The sequence below is a fragment of the Carya illinoinensis genome, chromosome 13, assembly GCF_018687715.1.
Source record: "Carya illinoinensis cultivar Pawnee chromosome 13, C.illinoinensisPawnee_v1, whole genome shotgun sequence".
Taxonomy (NCBI): Eukaryota; Viridiplantae; Streptophyta; class Magnoliopsida; order Fagales; family Juglandaceae; genus Carya; species Carya illinoinensis.
The window spans coordinates 33870749-33894111 of NC_056764.1; the positions used below are offsets into that span (position 1 = coordinate 33870749).

A 23363-nucleotide genomic window follows, 5' to 3' on the forward strand; every position below is an offset into this window, starting at 1 on the left:
TATATTATTTTTTATATTTTATTTTGAAATTTGAATAAATTATAATGACTAAGTAATATTTAGATTAAAAAAATTAAAAAATTAAAAAGAGAAAATATTTATATTTGGGAGTTCCCCATTCACACCCAAAGCAAGGACTTAACCTCGTCTCTGTGTGGTTCTATTTGAGATGGAAGCCATGAAAAAGCTGAACAACACTGAATGATATATTGTCGTCCGCAGTGCTATGTTTTAGGAAACACAGATAAAATAATTATAAATTAATAAAAAAAAATCTGGATGATTCACAAGTTGATAAAATTAAGCCACATAAAAGCAAAGTAGTTATGGGAAAATAGTAATGATGTTCAGTAAGGAAATGATTAATTTGGTAAAATTGAGTACGTACTGATCCCTGATGAGGCAGATTGTCGAAGCTGTTTACATCCATTTTCGCTAGCTGTGGTTTGTTTATGTGTCGCAACTGAAATGAGGGGAGGTATCTCGATCTACTCTCTAGTGTATTACTCTCCCTTCAATTCCCTTCTGGCAGCTCGGCTCTGCTTAATTTCCAATCCTCCCACCACCTCCAGTACACTGCCTTGCTTTTCTCTTCTCTCAAATTTATGTCTATTCATGATATATATATATATATATATATATATATATTAGGATGTACCCAAGAGTTTTGTTTCAGTAATTACCAAGGTGAGTAAGATGTTTAGATCTAACTCATCTGTCAGTTCCCAGTCAGGTATGCCTCCTGATATTGTTAATGAAGAAGATTGTGAGATTTCTGAAAATGATTCAAATAGTTCTGATCAATGGCATATGCCAAAGATCAAAATTGATTCTCTTTATCACCGCACTTGGATTCAATCTAAAATGAAAAGTTTATTTCATGTCAAAACAATAGAACAAACATTTCCTATTTCCAGAACACAAGAACATTGTGTTCTATTTGAAAAGAAAACAATAAAATCTTTTCAAGAAAAGGGTTATAAGTTTATGCATATTGCATCTGTTCAAATTGCAGTCGTACCTTTAGTAAGAAAAGGTATTGATGCTTGTGTTCTTTTATGTTTACGTGATGGTAGACATTTAAATTACAATAATAGTATTTTAGGGATCATTCAAACATCCCTAATAGACGGACCAGTTCATTTTAATTGTTATCCTGATTTAACTGTCGATTTGTTTGATAAGAATGTTTTGTCTTCTCTAACTTTGAGTATTAAGACCTCTGGTTTTGATATGGTTGAAGGCAGCAGACCTATATCCTTAGTTTACCGCATCTATTACAGAGTCTTAAGTACTAGCCTTGAGCCAAAGGCTAAGATTAAGTCTCCAAAAAATGAGACCGTTTTGATGTATAGTTCAACTTCGAACTCTAACATCACAACACCCAAGATGCTCTTTTGGAAAGATGTAACTCTTCCAAATGAATGGGTACTCAAGCAGGAACTTCCTCCCAGGAAGATACCAGCTCAAAACTCAGACCTTAAGATCATCCAACAGTATCTTGATGGTACTGTAAAGATTTCTTTTGACCAGTCTGAAAGGAGAAATTCTTTCGCTGGTTCTAGGTCTTCTTGTAGCTCGGACCAAGATCTAAGAGATAAAAATCTCGAAAGATTCTTGAGGGATCGCGAAAATCCCAATCGTCCGATTCAGATTAGGGAACTTCATTCAAAAGAAGAACCCTCAAGCCAAGACATAAAGTTGGAAGGAATTTCAACTTCGTCCCAGGTTACCTCTGCTTATTATTCAACCAAGGAGGATCTTAAATCCAAAGGTAAATCCATAAAGGAAGAAGTACAAGTAGAAGATGATGTTGAATCAACATCTCCTACAGCTTCTGATATGGTTGCTCCAGTCCATTCCAGCTTAATGGTTTTGGATAAAGCATTGGATGATTTAGATTCTGAATTGTTTGTAATTGATATGGTTAATTTACATGTTGATTTTATGTCAAAAGAAAACCGTGATAAGCGAAAAACTTATCATAGGATTTATTCAGTTTCTGAGAAACAGAAGATTCGAAAAGAATGGAAGAAAAAGATGTACAAAGATAGTAAGCACATCTTATTCTTCGACTTCCTTGAAAATCATTATGTTTCAAAGAAATTTTTGAATGTTTTAAAAACCAATTTTACTAAAGAAGAAGGCAGGAAAGTTGTGAAAACCAGCCATCCTCCTTTAGAAACCATCCTTGTTTCTGTCAAAGGGATTGAGGTGAAAGCTTCGCCCTTCAAAATCTCGGATCCAGGTCCGAATGAAAATGTTTTTGCTGAAACCAAAAAGATCATAGAACAAAACAATTTCGTCAACCAGACCCTCCATACAATCGGTCAACAGCTCGACCGTATAGAGGAAAAAGTTGAAAAACCTGTTTTCGAAAAACTTGCTTTAAAGAAAACAATTGAAAAACCTTTGATTGTCCTACCATCTGATAGGTCAAAAATCCATTTTGGAGTGACCAATACAATGGCTAAACTTGATCAAATGCTTGCTGAAATTAAGCAAGAAAAACCCTCTTGTTCTGTTATTGACAGAAACGGCCCAGGGGTTAGTTTTGATGATTCTTTTTCTGTGCATACTTGGAATGATTCTGATGATGATGTTTCTTTGTCTGATAATTCCTTAGTTCAGAAAATTGATTTACTTGAAAAAGAATTTCAGGGTCTTCAAGTTGAAAAACCCGAACTTGCCAGGATATATTCGAGAGACATTAAACCAATAGGTCTCACAAAAAACTGGTATTCTAGACCCACACCTCCTGATTTACAGTACGAAGAGAGAGGTTCATACTCTCAGTTCTCCGTATCTGCTGACCAAATGTATGAATGGAATATTGATGGATTCTCTGAGCAAGAAATTCTCAATACTCTGAATCGTATGTCCATGGTTGCTATTGCTTACTACAACAACAAACTCAGTCAGACTGAGATTGTTGATATCCTGACCAGCGGATTTTCAGGGATGCTTCGTTCTTGGTGGGATAAACATCTCACTACCGAGGATAGGGAAACCATTCGTTCTGCTATCAAAAGAGACACAGATGGTTTACCCATATTGCCACCCGAGGAAGACCGAAGGGAAGGAACCCATGGGTCTCCTGATGGTGTCAATACCCTGATTTTTACCATAGTTAAACATTTTGTTGGAACCCCTTCCAACATCACAAATAGAGTTTCTGATTATCTGAATAACTTACGATGCAATAAAATGTCTGATTATCGTTGGTATAAAGATGTTTTTATGTCTCGTGTTATGCTTAGAGAAGATTCTCAAAAACCTTACTGGAAAGAGAAGTTCATTGATGGATTACCTCGTTTGTTCGCCATTAAGGTAAAGGACTCACTTACTGATATTACGGGTTATCTGAATTATGATAATTATACTTACGGTGATATTGTAAGTATTATTCAGAAACTTGGTATTAGTATGTGCAATGATCAAAGGATGATTGCCCAACAGATGAAAGATAGAAAGAAAGCCAAATATGAGATGGGAAACTTTTGTGAACAATTTGGCCTTCCTCCTATTGCTCCATCTGTGCAGCGCAGAAAGAGTTCTAAAAAGTTTTCAAAACCTCGCAGGAACTATAACAGATCCCGTGAGGAGTTTTATAAAAAATCTGTTTCAAAACCGGTTTCAAGAAACCATTTCAGAAAAAGGTTTCAAAAGCCCCTGCAAAGGGAGCATGTTTTAATTGTGGCCAACCTGGACACTATGCGAATAAGTGTACAAAGAAGCCACAAGGTTTTAAGAAAAAGCTTAATGAGTTAAATATCAATTCCGTTGATCAAGAAGATCTGTTTCGTTTACTCGAACATGGATCTCCTACATCCACGGATGATGATGAACTTAGTTCAAGTGGATCTGATTACCACTCGGACTCTGATCATAGTAACTCACCAAATATCAAGTTTGGGTGCAATGATTCCTGTTGTGCTTCTAAAGTCAAAACAATCAATGTTTTAGACGGAGGAAGAGAACAAGGAACTGTTTTGAGTAAAGAGCAGGAACATGAAAACATGCTCCTCTCGATTATCTCACAAATTCAAGACCCTGAGCTTAAAGAGAAATATCTCAGAAAGCTTAAGGAAACGATGACTCGAAAAGAACCATCGACTTCCAAAGGCAAGATTTCTTTTGAAGAAACTTTGGGACGTTTTCAAAAACAAAAACCCAAAGATATTTCATTAAATGATTTACAACATGAAGTATCTCTTGTAAAAAGAGAGATTACTGAACTCAGAGAAGAGATCAAGAATCTCAAATCTGAAAATGCATCTTTTAAACAAGATTTAGCATGTTTAAAGTTGGATAAAGAATTTAATCATGAAAGTCCTTCTGGTGATGAGTCAAACCAGTCAGACCATGCTGAACCCTCTAATCCAACTAAGGAATGTTGTTTGATTCACCGTTCTGTCCCGCAAAAATGGTTTTGTTTAGTAGAAATAATTGTTAATCATGAATACAAATTCTCTGCTGTTGCTTTAATAGATTCAGGAGCGGATCTTAATTGTATCCGAGAAGGCTTAGTTCCTACCTCCTATTTCGAAAAGTCCGAAGAGAATTTATTCTCGGCAAACGGATCTAAGATGAAGATTCGCTATGAGTTGAACACAGCTCATATTTGCCAGGACAATGTCTGCTTTAAGATTCCTTCTGTGCTTGTTAAGAATTTGACTCATGATGTTATTCTTGGTATGCCCTTTCTTAACATGATTTATCCATTCCTTTCTGAAGCCGATGGGATCACCACTGACCCCTTTGGACAGAAAGTTAAGTTTAAATTTGCTTCTAAGTTTGAACGTGATACTGCTAGAAGATCTGTGTTTCTGCTCTCTGCAAAAAGAAAACATTTAGATTTTCTTAAACAAGAAATTAGATTCAAACGTGTTTCTGATAATTTGCATGATTCCTTGCTTAGATCTAAAATCGAAGATTTTCAAAAAACTTTGATTTATGAAGTCTGCTCGGAACTTCCTAATGCTTTCTGGCATAGGAAGAAACATGTTGTTTCTTTACCTTATGTTAAAGATTTCTCTGAAAACTTAATTCCAACCAAAGCAAGACCTATTCAAATGAATAGAGAAACTTTGGAGTTTTGCAAAAAAGAAATCCAGGATCTTCTTGCTAAAAATATCATCAGGCATAGTAAGTCACCCTGGTCATGTGCAGCTTTTTATGTTCAGAAAAATGCTGAGATTGAGCGAGGTACACCCCGTTTAGTCATTAATTACAAACCTTTGAACAAGGTGTTAGAGTGGATTAGGTATCCCATTCCTAACAAGAATGACTTGGTTCATAGATTGAGTGATGCAATTATTTTCTCCAAGTTTGACCTTAAGTCTGGATTTTGGCAAATCCAAATTAGGGAGTCTGACCGGTACAAGACTGCTTTCACTACTCCATTTGGTCACTATGAGTGGAACGTCATGCCATTTGGGCTGAAGAATGCTCCTAGTGAATTCCAAAATATTATGAATGATATTTTCCTATCATTCACTGATTTCACCATCGTCTACATAGATGATGTTCTTGTTTTCTCCAAATCTATTGATGAACACTGGAAACATCTCAGAACGTTTCTTGAGATCATCAAAAGAAATGGACTTGTTGTTTCTGCGAAAAAGATTAAGCTATTTCAAACCAAGATCAGATTCCTTGGTTATGACATCTTTGAAGGCAAAATCAGGCCCATCCAAAGAGCCATTGAATTTGCTGACAAATTTCCTGATGTCATTCTTGATAAAAACCAACTTCAAAGATTTCTTGGTTCTTTAAATTACATTTCAGATTTCTACAAGGATATGAGAAAACAATGTCGCCCTCTCTTTGCGAGATTGCGTTCTAATCCTTCTCCGTGGACTGATGTTCACACCAACGTAGTCAAACAAATCAAGACACATGTCAAAACTCTTCCATGTCTTGGGATTCCTACTTCAAATAGCTTCAAAATTGTCGAGACTGACGCCTCAGACGCAGGCTATGGCGGCATCCTGAAACAAGTTGTTTCACCAGGTTCTTCTGAACAGATTGTTCGTTTCCATTCCGGAACCTGGAACCATGCACAGCATAATTATAGTACTATTAAAAAAGAGATTTTGTCAGTAGTACTATGTGTTTCTAAATTTCAAAGTGATTTGCTTAATCAGCATTTTCTTTTACGCATTGATTGCAAAACTGCTAAAACTGTTTTAGAACAAGATGTTAAAAACATTGCATCAAAACAGATTTTTGCACGATGGCAAGCTATTTTAAGTGTTTTTGATTATGATATTGAATTTATCAAAGGTTCTGATAATTCGATCCCTGATTTTCTTACCCGTGAATTCTTGCAGAAAACATGAGTAAGAAGAAGAAACCGGTTTCACCGATATATATATATATATATATACCCACACTACACACGCACATGTTGGTCCTGAATGGAAAAAACAGAAGGAAGGCGATTTGGTGGGGACGAATAATTACTGCATTCCAGGTCAAAAATCAAAGAAATGGGATGACAACATCGAAAATAAAGACAAGCAAGTTTGGTCTCACATGTAAAGATGTGTTGAGTTGAAAAAATTATGAGTCTCACGTGTAAAAAGGTTTAGAATGATCAAAAATTCCAATTTATTTCGCCTTAAATTATTTATACTTTTCAAATTCTATTATCCATAAGATCAAATCATTCATATAAATGAAAAAAAAAAAAAAAAAAAACTGATCACACCACACAATCTTAAAGGTCAAATTTTAAGCGAATGCACAAATTAATATATATATATATATATATAAGTAATTTACTTAAAATTTAGATAATTTGGGTTGAAAAGAAAAAAAAATGTTAGTTTATGGCTACAAAGGAAAATTCAATTAAAAAACATGCAAGTTGCGTGAAGTATTCATATAATTGGCTTATTATATATTTTTTTCTCTCTCTCTCTCATAAAGTGGCTTGTATTCCATCAATAATCTTGGTTTCATCTTCTTTTCATGTTAGCTTGATATAAATTTTACTTCAACATTTGGTTATCTGCATTTAAGGCTAAAATCATCTACAAAATAAATACATATGGCATGAAAATCCTCTCAATTTTGTAACTGCTCTAATGTAGTTACAAAAACACACACAAACAAGGAAGAAAAAGAAAAGAAGAAGTCCTTGAAAAAGAAGAAGCCCTTGCATTTACCATATATAGAATACGACATCAAACCTCCAGTTGCTCACTGCACCTTCCTCTTGTTCTATTGAGATGTTGCCGTTAACAGTTGGAGAGCTTGGTTCTGCTTGAAGATTGTTTGGAATATTGAAATACTACTGGATTGAATCATATATATTGAATAATGTGATGAATATACCATTGAGTAATTCTATAATCTGTGGATTATATGGGTCGAGTAATATTCCTATAAAAAATAGAGATAAAATAGCTTATTTAAAGGCAGGAAAGATGATCAATACTAGACAAGTACATGTGAGAACAATCGAGATGTAGCAAATAAGCCTGACGGTATGGTAGTAAAATAGCATTTGGAATGGGTTGAAATAATTCCATCAATGCTAGGAAGTGAACACATATAATTCCAATGAAGAAAAACATGACCGTTTGGTGTGTCACAGATGGAAAGGAGTCTGAGTTCTCACACTATACTTGAATAAGAATTTGGATAGTAACTAAGAATTAGATGAATAGAACAAGGAGTCCTCCACCTCGCTCACAACAAATCAAAACAAGATTAATATAGCGTCCATAATTAGTAATTTCCATCCTGATCACTTCAACTTTCTTTTACATATTTTGATTTATTCGTTACTTATGTTGAAATATAAGGTGTTTGTTTGATGCTTCGAGTCAATGACTATAAAAAATTTAATTGCATTAATAATATTTAAGAAAAAAAAACTCTGGATGATTCACAAGTTGATAAAATCAAGCCACTTATGGTAACATTTTAGGAAAAGTAAAAGCAAAGTTATAAAATAGTCATATTTATTATTTCTAAAGATTTTGTGAAGGTTTTAAATCATTCATTTTAATTTTTATGTATAAATTTTTTAATAAAGCATTATATAATTTTTTTTAATTATGATTTTTGTGAAATGTCTATTTCCTTTAAGTTTTGAGATTATTTTTATTTTTATTTTTTTAACTCTTTAATCGCTTGTATTATTACTATTATTATCATTTAGTTAGTGGGTATTGTTGATAGACTTCAATGGAATCAACTTTTCCCACCTAACCAGTAACCCTCCCAAATTATAATCTTGACTTCGTTCTGGGATCGTTTTCAACCGTCTGTTTCTAAGAGCAGTTTTGAACATAAAGTTTCAGAAAGTGGGGAGGAGGAGGAGTTCTATTATTGTTGCCTTTATGCCTTTTCCATTAATATAAAATAAATATATTATTTTTCTTTAACACCAAGTTCGGAACATGAAAAAAAATGTCGCTTCCACTGTGATTTGTCTTTAATCTAAAAGAAAATAATATATGTATAATGATTTTTATATAACTTTTCATACAACCATATTTTAAATAAAAGATAAATTTTTATAATTATTTATAAAATTAGATTATTTTATATAAATACTCTCATTTTAAAATATAATTATATAAAAATTTATACATTTGCTTTACTCTTTTAAAAATTCATTTGTAGATGTAATTTGTCAAATGCCACCTCGCCGGAGATGAAGGCCTGCAACCAGAATCAGAATAGCCTATTACTACCTATCTACTACTTAAGTGCATTTTAAGTTTCTTTTATTTTTTTATTTTCTTTTAAGTATTTTTTTAACATCTTTAATCATTAAGAAAAAATCAAAAAAATATATAACTTTACTAATACTCATTTCTTTAATTATTAAGTAAAATAAGAAATTAAAAAAATCAAATACAAAAAAAGTAGTAGATAGTTAGTAGTAGAGTAGTAATCCTATCATAAGTCATTTTTGTCAGAGTTAGCCCGAGTAGCAAACTCTGGAATGTCTCGGCAGTTGAGAAATACAATTTTCCTACATATGTTATTAGATATTTTTAAATATATTTTTTTCAAATATCATTCAAATATAAAATATTTTTTAATTTAAAATTTATAAAATATTTTTAATTTAAAATTTAAAAATATTTTTTTAATGTATTATGTCAATGAACAAGATTCACTTAATTAATGCCATTTACATGGACCAAGAGCTTCTTGCACTGATGAAAAGTTAAGAGTTTTCTAAATTTAAGGCACGTTGAATGCAATTGTTAATACGGTGGAAATTATTATTATTGTAATTATTATTATTAATGCAATTGATTAATTTGTTATAGTCAGACTCGAAGCACCTTGGCTTATAATATTTCAACATGAGTAACAGAGAAATCGAAATACATAAAAGAAAGTTGAAGGTGATTAGGGTAGAAACTACTAATTAAGGATGTTACATTAATCTTGTTTTGGCTTGCAGTGATTAAGATCAGCTAGCTGGAGGATTCCCCGGTCTATCCATTGGATTCCTAATCACCATCCAAATTCTCATTCAAGTTTTTGTAAATCTTTTTCAAGTACGGTATCAGAACTCAAACTCCTCTCCATTTGAGACACACCAAATAATCATGTCTTTTTTCATTGGAGTTGTATGTGTTCACTTCTTAGCTTTGATGTAATTATCCCGACCCATTCCAAATGCTATCTATTGCTATGTTGTTGGGCTTATTTGCTACATCTCTGGTGTTCTCGCTTGTACTTGTCTAGTATTAATCATCTTCCTTGTTTTTGAGTGGACTATTTTATCTCTATTTACCATAAGGATATTACTTGATCCATATATTAATCCACGTGTTATTGAATTACTCAATAGTATATCTAACCATATTATTCAATATATATGATTCAATCAAGCAATATTTCAATATCTCAAACAATCTTGAAGTAGAATCAAGCTCTCCAACTGTTAAAGGCAACGTCTCAATGGAGCAAGAGGAAGGTGGTGGTGAGCAATAGGAGGTTTGATGCCGTATTCTTCCACTTTGCGTGTGTAATATATTCTTTATATTACTGTGTTTTGAAGTTTCTTGTTATACGATGTTATGCTTTGAGAAAATTTGCTAAGCTCTAGACTTTAACAAACACGTTCACAGGATTAAAATCTTTCTTTGTGACAGACAGACTTGAGATGTAAAGTTTCAAAAGATCTATTTCTTTGTTTGTCACTGATGCTTTACATATGATGCTTTACATATATGCCGTGTATGTGTGAAGTAACTGAACAAGATGAGTGTAAAGGACATTCTAAACATTCGGTAAAAACTGATTCCGAGATCTAGTTTTTGATTGACTGACCCCCAAGGTTCCCCATATGAGCCATTGGTACACGAGCTATTCCTACCATATGAATAGACTATCTTGAAAATAAAAATAAAAATAATTCAAAACAGTTTGATTAGTTTACCATAAATTACTAACATATTTCCCTTTATACTGTAAAAGCTAATTCCAAGGGCTTTCGATAGAAACCAACTTTTAGGAGACACTTCTAATTATCACCCGAGTCTGGGAGACAAGTTTTCATAGCAATTTTGCCAAATTAAACCTCCTGCCTTTCATGCGGATATATATTATCTCTCTCTACTACAAGAACCTTAACATTTTGTCACACACACACACACACACACATATATATATATATATAGGACTGACTCACCTTCTAAAACTCTCTGTCGATAAAGGAAAAAGAAAGTCTTGTTTTCCATAAGAAGTCTCCCTCCTTATTCCTAACATTGGTAACCCTCCTATATCTATATCTATATATATATATATATATATATTATCTGATAGATAGGTACCTAACATAAAGTGCCTTCAAATGGACGCAAGAATGAAAATCTTCATACATACACAACAATACAAAAGGGATAAATGGATAATGCATTCTGTCAACGAACAGGATTCACTTAATGCCATTTACATGGACCAAGAGCTTCTTGCACTGATAAAAAGGTTGAGTTTTCTAAATTTAGGAAACGTTGGATGCAGTTGTTAATAGGGGATGTCTTCCTGATCTTCAGACAAATCCTAAATATTATCATCATCTTCCTTGTTATCTGGTGAAATTCTTAATTAGGGCCACCTGGTTATAGATCGAGCTGACAGCTTAGCAGTAAATAATCCTTATAAGGGAGAGATGTAAAATAAGGAACTCTTGACAAAGCCTAACCCTTTTTTTTAAAAAAAAAAGAAGAAGAAATCTAAATAAATTAAGTGAGACAAAGCCTAGCCCTTGATCATCGGATTGCATGAAGTAACATAGAGGTATTTGAGACATGAAGGAAAATGAAAGAAAGAAGACAAAAGTTATGACATTTATATACGCAGGCATTTCCAAAAGTTGACAAAGAATGAGATTCAAGTAGAGGGAATGGACTAAAAAAAAGCAGGAAATTACCTGTCGAATACATATTGATGAGTCGTGACAATTTGTTCGTAATATTTATTGGGCATACACATAATTTCCGCATGATTAAACCAGAAGACTAGTGGCAGCTGGATCTATACACACTTTGACGCTAGAGCCTGCGATCAACCTTCAACAAAATTTCCGACTATATTTGATATTTATTTAAGGCAGACCCACCCAAAGTAAAGTAATTCGAATATTGGCTGTGTTATAATTATCTTCGACTGCATTAAGTTCTAAGAGAGAGAGACTACACGGGAACATCTCGACAAAATTTCCAGCAACTCATGATCAGTTGTTTACATGTATGTATGTATCACGAGCATGCAGCAGCCTTAACAAAAATCAGTGGAAAATTGAGAGAGAGAGAGAGAGGTAGCAACGAATTTGCATGAACAAAGCCAAACCAGGATCAAGCAATAACTGGACCCGAAGTGGAACTGTGGAGTTAGACGTGGGCTAGAAATAGTCGAGAATTCCCAATCTTGTACCACTGCTTTTTGGGTCTATGCCTGCTGCTGCTGCTGTAGAATGCCTGCACCCCCAGAGTTATGGTATAGAAATACATTTTCTCAGTCTAATGCTGCAACAAAAGCTTCATCTCAAACCTACAGGAATGAACAGCTTCTCTATCCTGTAAAAAAATATAGCTTCACATGATGCTAATTTTTTATTTTATTCAGTTTTTGGCACAATACTAATTTACATACAGAGGCAAAGGCAATCTTGCTTTACCGCTAAGACAAGAAGTTGATTTTAGATCTTATCGTTCTGCATATGAAATCAATCCAAGCTGAGGTAAATGATGCAAACCCAAGTGCATTTAGACCAGCCTTAACCAGCAGGTAAGAGGGCCACTACCGATCTTATCATGTGAAAGGATAAAAGTTCGAAAATAGCAAACTGCCAAGAAGTATGTAGGCTGCAGAGTATGCCCAAATCAGATATGCCCATCTCTTACGTTGTACCATTAGATTTGAGGCAAACCAATAAAGGGGAGGGCTGGCAGACAAAAAGCGTGTAGCCACCTGCCAAAAACCAAATCTTCAGAAAAGCCCTATCTTCGAATAATGGCAATCCAGCAAATTTAAAATATACTTGAAAAGAGCTAATTCAAAATATACTTGAAAACAGCAAGAAGCAAAACAAAGAACTACTTTATACTTCTAATGACGAACCAGAGTGCAACACCTCAAGTATATGTCCAGAAGTAGATTGTTATAAGCAAGTTTTTATTAATTGAAAATAAGCAACATTTTCAAAGGATCCATACAATGGGATTGTTATTCACAAAAGATTATAAGGCAACATCACCGAAATTGTTAAGCTTCTTTCCAAAGACACCAATTCCAAAGACACCGATTAAAAGATTGCAAATCCAAGGCCTGCATTACGAAGCACTAGGAAGACAGTTGCAGAGTTTCAGTTTTTTTTGGATAGGCAAGTTTCAAGTTTATTTGGGAATACTCCATGCTTCACAAACTATAAACAAATAAATGCAAGTTTATTTAAAAGCATCTTGTGCTTCACAGAAATAAAGAAATAAAAAGAGAAATTTATTAGTCAATGTTTTCTTGAGTTATAAGTGGGCTATATCTTTGCAAAATAGTGCTCATTTTGTAGAACTCAGGTGTTTTTGTTCATTCTCTTTTGTTATTCTAATAGGAGAGCATAAATCAGTCAAGTTGCTCTACACCTCTATTGGGCACCCAATAGACAACCACATATAGCAGGTCAACTTTCTTGCGAGCAAAGAGATGAAACTCGGCACAGGTTATCTAGTCCTACTTCCAAACCTATGAAGCTGTAGACATAACCCCCACGGACCTCCATATGATTATCAGCAAGCATACCCTTTACATGCTCAAAACTAAGTTGAACCAACACGAGAAAGCAACCAGTGCAAAATAAATTAGTAAGGCCGATTTATAAACGGTATAATCTTCAACAGATCAAAGAAAATAATCGAAGTTAACAGATGAATGGGTCTAACCTGCACATGCATGACAAAAAATGCTGTGGCTGCCATAAATGCCAATTGCAGAATAAATGGGAGACAAGAGACAGTCAAGTATCCCAGCTTTGCTAATGAATCATTTTCCAGTGGGAGAGCAACAGGATCCCCTCTAGTCATATGCTTCCTCTGTCTGAGATTGTGACGCCCTGTTGCAAGCAATCATTGGCTGTAAATGTCGTTCATCATAATGAAAAATGAAGGATCACACCTCTAAAGAATATAGTTAGCTCATGTGCCCAATTACACACCGCAAGCAGACACATGAAAGTATGGGCCACAGTATAAGGTAGAAGACATTAGAATGAGCCAAACACTAAAAATGAAAAAATACGATTATGCTTCTGGGCACTCTGTAGAAAGAGACCGAAATAAATGTCTAAAGACAGGTCCAACTGGTTATCTAGACAGTGACTTTAACCAAAGTTTTGAAATCCGTTCCGGAGACCATTCCGGTCGAGGCACTGGAACGGAATATTTCGGTACCGGTACGTTTCGGTGTACCGTTTCAGGATTAATTATATATTATATATAAATATTTATATGTATATATAAACTAACAATTAATCAAATAAATACATATATATGTAAGTGTGTGATATGTATATGTGTATATATATAGAAGAATTAAAGATTTATAAAATGAATATATATTGAAAAAAATCATAAACTTGAGTTAAGACACAAAAATAAAGGAAAAAAAATTAAAGAATAGACAGATTATTAAAAGTAACAATACTTCTAGTGCACGGAAAGAGGTATTTGAATTCTAAAAGTATAATTTTATTCATTATTTTTCAACTTATTTACAAGAGAGTTTTTTTCTTTTTTTTTTTTTTTTTTTTTTTTTTTTGGGACCGGAATTACTATTCCGGCTGGAATACCGGAATTCCGGCCGGAATTGACCGGAACGGCCGGAATTTGACCCGGAACGGAATAGACACCTATCCGGTTCCGGTCACTGTTCCGGCACGAAAAATTCCGGCCATTCCGGCCGGAACGGAACGGTTTTTAAAATCTTGACTTTAACTATTCATGATTTGATGTATGATATATTCCCTACAATGAAAGCATAAGTCAATTAGTGTCAAGAAACACAATTTTTTAGTAATACCTTGAATCTTAGAAAAAGATTTACCTGGAAAGCGGGCAATACTTGATCTTTGAACTGTCTCCAGAGAGAAAAGCACAGCTGAAGAATTCTTTTCCTCAACAGAAGCTAGAAGGCCCAGTAAGAAAAAAATTTCAGGCCTTGACTTTGCATAATAGACAATAGAACAAAGTGCCAAAGACAATATAGGAGATGCCAGTAAGAAGTTTGGCAACCGTTTCAGCTGAAAATATCTCAAGAAACCTACCCCCCTGGCATCAAAAGAAACCATCAGTGTGTATAATATTTATATACATATAAACGTCTCTTTTGTGTTTTATTATTTAAATAATAATAATATTACAAGATATAACAGAAAGAGAATTTTTTTTTTTTTTTTGATGTCGGGGAACCTCTCCAAGGCAGGGCCCTTTGGAACCACCCCTGCAGAATAAACCCCGGTCCCGTGCACCGCACCCTCGGAAGTTTCCCTACACGGAACTGGTTAAATCGCTGGCTTTTCACCAGGGGTTGTGGCCCCAAAGGATTGTTTGCACCCATGAGGTGTTGAACCTTGGACCCTGAAGGGAATGAGACCCCAAGACCAAGGCCTTCACCACTTAGGTCAACCCCTTGGGGTTAGAAAGAGAATTTAAATATACATAGAGACGTAGTTCACTGCTGCAAGTTACATGGACTTAAAAAAATAACCATTTTTTTTTATCTGAAAGCTAGAGAAGGCAATCAATTTTATGAGGCTCAGAACAGATATGAAAGAATTGATGATGCTCCCAGTGAAACAAGCATTCATTGCAAGATATTTCTGTAAGGCAAGTCTCAACAAGCAAAAGGAAAATTTTAAATCTATCACCCATCTATCTGCATGATAGGTAAAAGAGTTTCAAGCATTACAGCTGCATAAAAAGCAATGAGGCAATTAGCAAGGTGAAAACCCATCAACACTAGAAAAAAAGATGAGCATACCAATAATGACTTTGAATATAGTTGTACAGAAGAGGTAGTCTTGCTTTGCACCAGGGCCTCATTTCATCTATGGAATGTCCTAGACATATATTGTAGTATCCATATGCTTGAAACGCAATAAATGGAGTGAAAATACATATGCAGTGCAAAGCACCAGAAATAAGGACCTGTACCGCCAACTGGAATAGAAATAAGAATTACAAAATCACCATCTTGGCCTATGCATCAAATGAAAAAACTGAACATAGCCTTGCACAAAAAAGGGAGTAATTTCATATAAATGATCTCAGACTGTACTACTTTCTTGATAAACATAAAAGAATAAACCAAATAATCTTTGATCAATTGATTTCTTGGTCTAAAATGGTGGATGCTTTTGGCTAACAAGAACTACCCTTTCCATTTGTGATAGAGCCAAAAGAGTCTATTGAGATGCATGAACAAATAGTTTGATCAGTTTTCTTTACCTTAGTTGGTAAATGTAAAATGATTATTTGCATATGTCAAGACTAGAACAGTCGATCATGTAAACTTGTTTTGTAGGAGACCGATTCAAAAAATTTGGTTGCTTGAGCCAGTATCTTATTCCACAAAAAGAAAGAATAGCCTCAACCATAAACAGAAAATATGTCAGAGAAACAACACGGTATCTCACATAAGCATGTCTTTTGACAAATACAGCATCATAAGCTTGATGTAGCGTCTGAAAACAAAAATAGCCAGCGTTAAGCACTCCGTTAGACCTGGCACAAGTAGAGAGAGCAAGCAGAAGAACAGCAATACTATTTCCACCTGTGACCAGGTGGTATATCCCTCCAATAGAAAACAAGGCATACAGACTCTCTGAATATCTGTCATAACAGGAGCAAGAATAACAACTACACTTAGATTCATCATTTATTTCAAACATAGACTTCAATGGAATGGGCCAGAACATTACATCGCCGAATAAAATACCGATGCTGGATTGAAGCAAAACAAGATGGAAGCCCGCAATGCGGAGTCAGAATCCTTCAAAATAATAACTGAAAGCCTGTAAGCGTGAAAAGAGAACGAGAAAAACAAGAAGCAATTAGAGAAGGGAAAAAAACAGATATAAATGTGAAGAAACCATGCATGTAGTTGACTTTCACGGGCAGAGTACTTAATTTGAGTCTAAGCAATTGTATATCCTAATAATCCAATGAATTATACATCGACCTATATACAGAAAAATCAGACTGAATAATTTGAACTACAATTCATATATATATATATATGACAAAAAAATGAAATTCTTATACGAGAAAAAACAGAAGAAGAGGAAACGCTTTCAAAGAAAAAAAATGTAAGTAAATTAAACTCACTTGTAAAAGTATATCGCCGCGAAGACAAACGTGAGGTTATTGATCACATAGCCAGACAGCCCCAGCACCGCTCTATATCCGATTAACGGTACCAATGGCGCAAATACTGAAAGAAAAAAAAAATAGCTTATTTTTTTAAAATGATGATAAAATAAGATCATTATCTTCGGAATGGAAGGGGAAAAGAAGTCGACGTAAAATGAAGGAAATGAACATCACAAACCCGTGCGAGAGAGGAAGGAAATTGTGAGGGGGAGGAGAGGGAGGAAGGCGTAGGACTGCTCGTACTCGTAGCCGCAGTGGGCGATGCGGAGGAAGTAGACGGAGTCCCACACGACGCCGCGTTCGACGGCGGAGGCCACAGAGGGAAAGAGAATCGGTGGGGGATCGTGGTGGTGGGATAGGCAGGAAGGGTTGAGTGGGGCGGAGGTGTCGTGGGGGGTGAGGAGTGTGCGCCAGACGATGGTGAGAGCTAAAAGGAGAAGTCGGGAGAGGATCGACGATCTAAGGACCAGTGATTGGTGGCGCTTAGAGCCGAATGTGGGGGTGATCGTCATGGGGGGGCGGAGGTCCGTTGCTGAACGATTAGAACTGGGAGTATGACTATGGCCTCTAGGTCTATCAGTAGCCACCACCTTGAGAGTCATGGAAGACCAACGGACAGCCTCCCTCGAGTCCCTCTTGGAAAGAAAAAAAAAGAGAAAATCTTTAGATCAGCCCTGTTTGGCAGCAACCGGAGTACACCCAACGTGGCACAATAGGAATTTCCCTTTCTGTCCCTGCCACTCCCACACTTCCCAATCAACATTTGAAATCCTCTCTCCCCCCCGTCGCCTAGGCCGTGCCGTATCCCTCTCCCCCCCAGCCCGTCCTCGCCCAGGCCGTGCCGTATCCCTCTCCCCCCCAGCCCGTCCTCTCTTCCCCCCGTCGCCCAGGCCGTGCCGTATCCCTCTCCCCCCCTAGCCCATCCTCTCTTCCCCCCGTCGCCCAGGCCGTGCCCGTATCCCTCTCCCCCCCCAGCCCGTCCTCTCTTCCCCCCTTGCCCAGGTCGTGCCCGTATCCCTCTCCCTCCCCAGCCCGTTAGGTATTTGCCCAAACACCGGATCCCCCATCCTCTCCCCCCACCCTCGTGTTGCCCATCGTCTCGTCCACCCCAACCCGTCGCCCATACCGTGATCTCCGCCAGCTGCCTTCAATCGGAGTGAAGCCTAAGGTATTTATTCAGATAAATCTTCCTCTTAATTTACTTTGTGATTTTGATATGTTAATGGCATGTACACTTGCTAGAATAAGATTCCCCCAGCACATTCATGGCATGTATACTTAATTGTTTCTAAGATAATAATAAAGGGCATCATATGTTTTCTGAATTGGCAATATCACGAATGAACATGCCATCACAACACAATCCATGTTCACTTGCATTGTTCCTATTGGTTGATTGAGATTATCTTTAATGACCCACTTATGAATGCTGTTTGTCAGTGTACATAGACACATCGATACACCATCTGTTTATTTCATATTTTTCACAATCACAATATTTCCTTTTGAAAAGGTAATAAAGACAAGAATTACTTTTTATAAAACTGTTATGAAAAATGACACAAGTTGTCAAGACATGGAAGTTATAATAATTTTAGAGGAATCTATAGTTCATTGTGACCATTGTTTTGCCGTGTCTAGTCCGAGGTTTCCTCTTCAGAAATTTGCAAGTTCATCGATTAATCCTTGGCAATACAAAAATTATAATATGTCCTACAAGTATGCATGTAAAAGGCAAAAGAAACAAATGATATGGCTTTCGTAGGATGGTTCTATCGTAGGAATACAATTTTGAATTATATTCTCCCAAGCATGCATTTATATCCTAACAGTTTTGGTTGGGGTGGAGATTGCTCACATGTGATATGTTGGTGCTTTAAGCAGTTGTTATATATATTGCCGTGGACCCGAGTCAAATATGTAAATGATGTAGAATCTTGTAAATTTGACCGTATCTTTCAATTTTCAGATAAGCACATGGCATCATCCCAATCTTCATCATCAATTAATGATTTTGTAATGGAATCACCAACTTGTTGGTGTGGGTTGAAAACAACCCTAAAAACGTCCCACACATCAAAAAATCTGGGAAGGAGATTTTTTGCTTGCCCGAAGTATGATACGGTAAAGCTAGTATATATTTCTTATAGAAGCTACTATATACTGTTTCCAACTTTGTGTACTTTATAATGGTAATTGAGAGTTCGTACTTTGTGCAGCGAGATGCAAGGTGTGAATTCTTCATTTGGATGGATATATACCATTTGCTAGATGAGAACATTCGTACAAGAGAGAATAAGGTTTGGAAGATGTGGGATGATGTAGTGATGCAGGAGTATGAAGTTCGAAAAAGAGAAGAGAAAGTGATAGAGAGAGAGAGAACTCTTCAAAACCAAAGTAAAAAATTATTGTGTTTGTATTGGGTTCTCACACTCATAATAGTTTTGGTATGGTTTGGATAAATTGTATGTAAATTTTGAGGAACCAAACAATAGATAGTTTGGTTTGACTTGTATGTAACTTTGATTAACCATTTGGAGTAGATCGTTTTGAAGTGTGGCTCCAAAATTATATGTAAATTCGCCGAACCATATGGAGTAGAACTTGGAAGAATCGAACTCTGTTTAAACTCTTCTTTCTCAATGTAGCGTGTTGTAATTTTTCAATATAGATTTTTTTGGCATTAAAACAGGTTATTATCGAAGGGTGCATGAATTGGCTTCGTATTTGTACAAGTTTATAACAAGTTGTTTACGCTGAAATTCCTGGGAGAGTTTGACTAGTTTGCAAGTCTGGAAATACATCCAGTATATCATTAATGTAGAAGATAATCATTTGTCTAAGAAGTAAGCATTTAATGAAATTCAGACCACCTCATCATTAGATTAATAACCGAAATATTCAGGTGCACATTACAGAATGGGGCTGGCATCTCTCAACATATACACATGGAAATTATATACAATCTTGGTTTGGTGACAAACAGACTAGGTAATGTGGGGATACCGAATGGCTGGAAATTCATTAGCATCATTGAACTGCCTGTGGGGTTAAACTGCCCGTGGGGTTCACTTCCGATCTTCTCATATATAACCGAAATGTTACAGCAGTTTGCAGCACATGGATCATGCACGACCAGATCTGGAAATACAAAGCAGAAAGTTATTATTAGAGCATCTCATTAATAAGATTTCAAAAGCTTCATATAGTAGTGAAGTGAAGGAAGATACGTCCTCTAGTCATAATTGGGATGCCTGGAAATCATACAAAACTTTTCCCTTCCCATCAATTCCCGATGATTGCTGCCCGAATAGGAAAATTAGCTGGGAATACATAAAATTGGAAAGGCTTTAAAAAACAGAACATCACTAGGCATTACAATGAACCTATACTTTTAATCACATACTAATTTTTACCTACTATTAATTGTCGAATTGGTTCCACTTGCTCATGCTAGCAATGTACATGAAGGGGAATCAAACTACTCAATGCGATCCAAAATACTTTTCTGGAGTGTGTGCAGCGACAGTCATCATACCCCCAAAAACCCACCACAAAAACATTCCATCAAACCCCATGAACAAAATCTCCACACTAACCATCCAGAATACCCCATCCACAAAATCTCCAAAAAAACCAACCACATTTACGCAACATCAAGATGGCTGGAAATCTGAAATAAACATCATCATAAAGAAACAAATTTTACAGATTATGCCATAATTGGGAGTTACATAGTAGATATAAATCAAACTAATTTATACACAATCGGTTTAAAAAACAAGAGGTAGAACAATAGATGAATACCTGAAGTCCCTCTAGGTCTATCAGTAGCCACCACCTTGAGAGTCATGGAAGACCAACGGACAGCCTCCCTCGAGTCCCTCTCGGAAAGAAAAAAAAAACCCACCAATGTCACCGGGCCCCTTTGTGTTGGGCTTTGAACCTCTCGCATCCACATTTTAACGGACTATTTGCCGCTTGTTGGGCCAGAACATTTGGGCCTTACGCTCTTTCCCTTCCGTTTGGGTGGCCTTTTCATTTGACTGCATGTACTGCACTTTTCATCTTAAAACTATTATCTATATATTTCTTGAAATTAAGAATGATCAGAAATTCCAATTTATTCCACCTTAAATTATTTATATTTTTCAAATTCTATCATCCGTAGGATCAAACCATCTATATAAATGAAAAACTGTTCACACCACACAATCTTAAATGTCAAATTTTAATCAAATGCACAAATTAATATATATATATAAGTAGTTTACTTAAAATTTAGATAATTTGGGTTTTAAACGAAAACAAAAATGTTAGTTTATGGCTACAAAGGAAATTTCAATTAAAAAATATGCAAGTTGTGTGAAGTACTCACAGTTTCTAATGCTACATTCATACTTACCATTTCAAAAATTAAATACATGTGGAGGCCCACACCTCAAGAAGTAACAAATAATTACTGGTATTGATAAATTTCATAAAGAGTTTTTTTATTCACAAGTATACTGTTTATATGGCAAGACTTGATTTGTAAGAAATTTAATTCTTAAACTTCTGTTACAAATCATATCGTATGGTTAATGGTGAGGAGGGTCTATCCTTCATTTCGGCTTGTAAATAAAAATATATATAAATTAATTATTATTATTATTATTAGTAGTAGTAGTAGTAGGTGTGGAGATGCATTATAATTATGATCCCCATCTGCTCCTGATTACAGTGTGGCATACAGTCCCTCTCCAACTTGTTTTCATGATAAATATTAAATATGGACGTGCTCTTTAAGATGTGAGGTCGGAAATTAAATTGCCTCCCATAAGTGTTGAGATATTGATTAGAAGACTAAATTCCCTCATTTTCCATCATTTTTTTAATTCAATAATCTTAATTCATACTCTTAATGTCCAAAAATATCAAAGACATTTGGAAGGGGAGAAGGATACATTCTCAGCCCAACTGAGGTTGTTTTGGGCCTAGGCCAGTGTTGTGTGGGCCCCCGACAGTAGTCTGATGCGACCGTATGGTGTCGATGCGTACATCCATGGCCATAAACAGTAAATAAATGCAAAGAAAGTAAATAGAAATAAACACGCAGAGTTACGCGATTCGGCACTAGACTTACATCCACGAGGTTTAAGGAGAGGAGAATCCACTATAATAAACTTGTTTTAGAGTCTCTCATTGTCTCTCATCCTCACTTACCCTAGATTTCAAAGGCCTCTCTTCCTGGTCTGAACTCCATCACTAGAACCCCTCTCTTGATATTAAAGAAGCCTTCCTGGAGAGGCCTTGCCCAAAAGTCCCCCCAAGTCGTATGTGTCATTGTCCCTTTATCTCTTGCTTTTCCCTTGCTTTATGTCACTTTACCCCTCCTTTATGTCATCTTCCCTCTTTTCCTCCTGACTCTCTAACACCTTGACTTTCCTTTCTTCTCTCTATCCCCTTTTCTCTCTCTTCCTTTGTCATCTAGTGATGGTCATTTGATGGGCTGAACCTTAAGAACCATTTTGGGCCTTGTTATATCTTACTCTCTTACACATACTCTAAATCCATCTTTTATCTCTCATTTCTTTCCCTTTAAATTTAAGATTATTGCTTCCATTCAATGAGATGTTTTCTTTAGTTCCAATTTTCCAAATAATGGGCCATCAATTTTGCCCCTTTTTGCATCAATTTTCAATTTAACTTAACTATAAGAATTAGCAGGGTTATTTTTGTTTAAATATATCAAGCTCCACTTTATTAATTTATGCTCTTAAAATAAAATAAATGATAAAATAAGCCACTGTTCTTCGCACCCACCTACATATATCATTATGTAATATAGATTAACAACAATAAATCAATAATTATTAACTCTTGGATCCTTTTTGAAACTTCTTTTAACTTATTATAATATAATTTTAAGAGCATAAATGGGTTGATACTTAATTCCACGAGTTCTGTTACATATATTCACTTTTATGTACTATTTGTACACTTAACTAATGTGATTGATCAAATCAGTTATTTTTTATTAAAAAAGTGATGCAAACAATCACATTAATAAAATGCATAAGAGAGTAATAAGAATGACTGCATATAGAGTTTTTGTAATTCCACTTTATCACGATATGCATGTTCGCATAAAATATTATTTTAATTATATAATTAATAAATAAAAAAATAAATCCTTTTATTTATTTTAGTTTCAAATTGCTCAAGGGGGAAAAAGCTACCAAGTCATCAAAGTCAAATTTGGAGTAAAAGGTTTCAAACTAGATTTCCTTTTTTCAAAAACACAAAAAAATAAAAATGTACTTGAATGGAACCTTTGTGACCTTGTTAAATATATACCACTAAGGTATGCATATGTATCGCAGCCAACAGCAATGAACACGTTTTGGGTGTTAGAAATGGTTAAAACATTGGTGGAGCTTCTCAGACTAGTGAACTGGAATTTTGTTGAGAGCC

The 23363-nt window shown here is 35.4% G+C and overlaps 1 protein-coding gene across 5 annotated transcripts; it reads right to left on the bottom strand.

Annotated features, from left to right (window-relative positions):
- Nucleotides 1-11395: 11395 nt before the first annotated feature.
- LOC122291688 (GPI mannosyltransferase 2-like) lies at nt 11396-17551 on the bottom strand. 5 transcript variants are annotated; one of them, XR_006236735.1, is made up of 9 exons: nt 17086-17548; nt 16863-16968; nt 16457-16549; nt 16172-16367; nt 15517-15695; nt 14581-14804; nt 13422-13591; nt 12164-12456; nt 11396-12078 (listed from the first exon to the last, which is right to left on the bottom strand). XR_006236735.1 is itself a non-coding variant. In XM_043099559.1 (8 exons), exons 1-8 carry the CDS (start codon nt 17507-17509, stop codon nt 12006-12008), a joined length of 1449 nt encoding a protein of 482 aa, XP_042955493.1. In that variant the 5' UTR covers nt 17510-17551; the 3' UTR covers nt 11396-12005. The 5 variants fall into 5 exon arrangements, 3 of the variants coding, with proteins under 3 accessions (XP_042955493.1, XP_042955492.1, XP_042955494.1); XR_006236734.1 differs by having other exon boundaries at nt 11396-12062; nt 17086-17547; XM_043099559.1 differs by lacking the exon at nt 12164-12456 and having other exon boundaries at nt 11396-12062; nt 17086-17551.
- Between the last annotated feature and the right edge of the window lie 5812 nt (nt 17552-23363).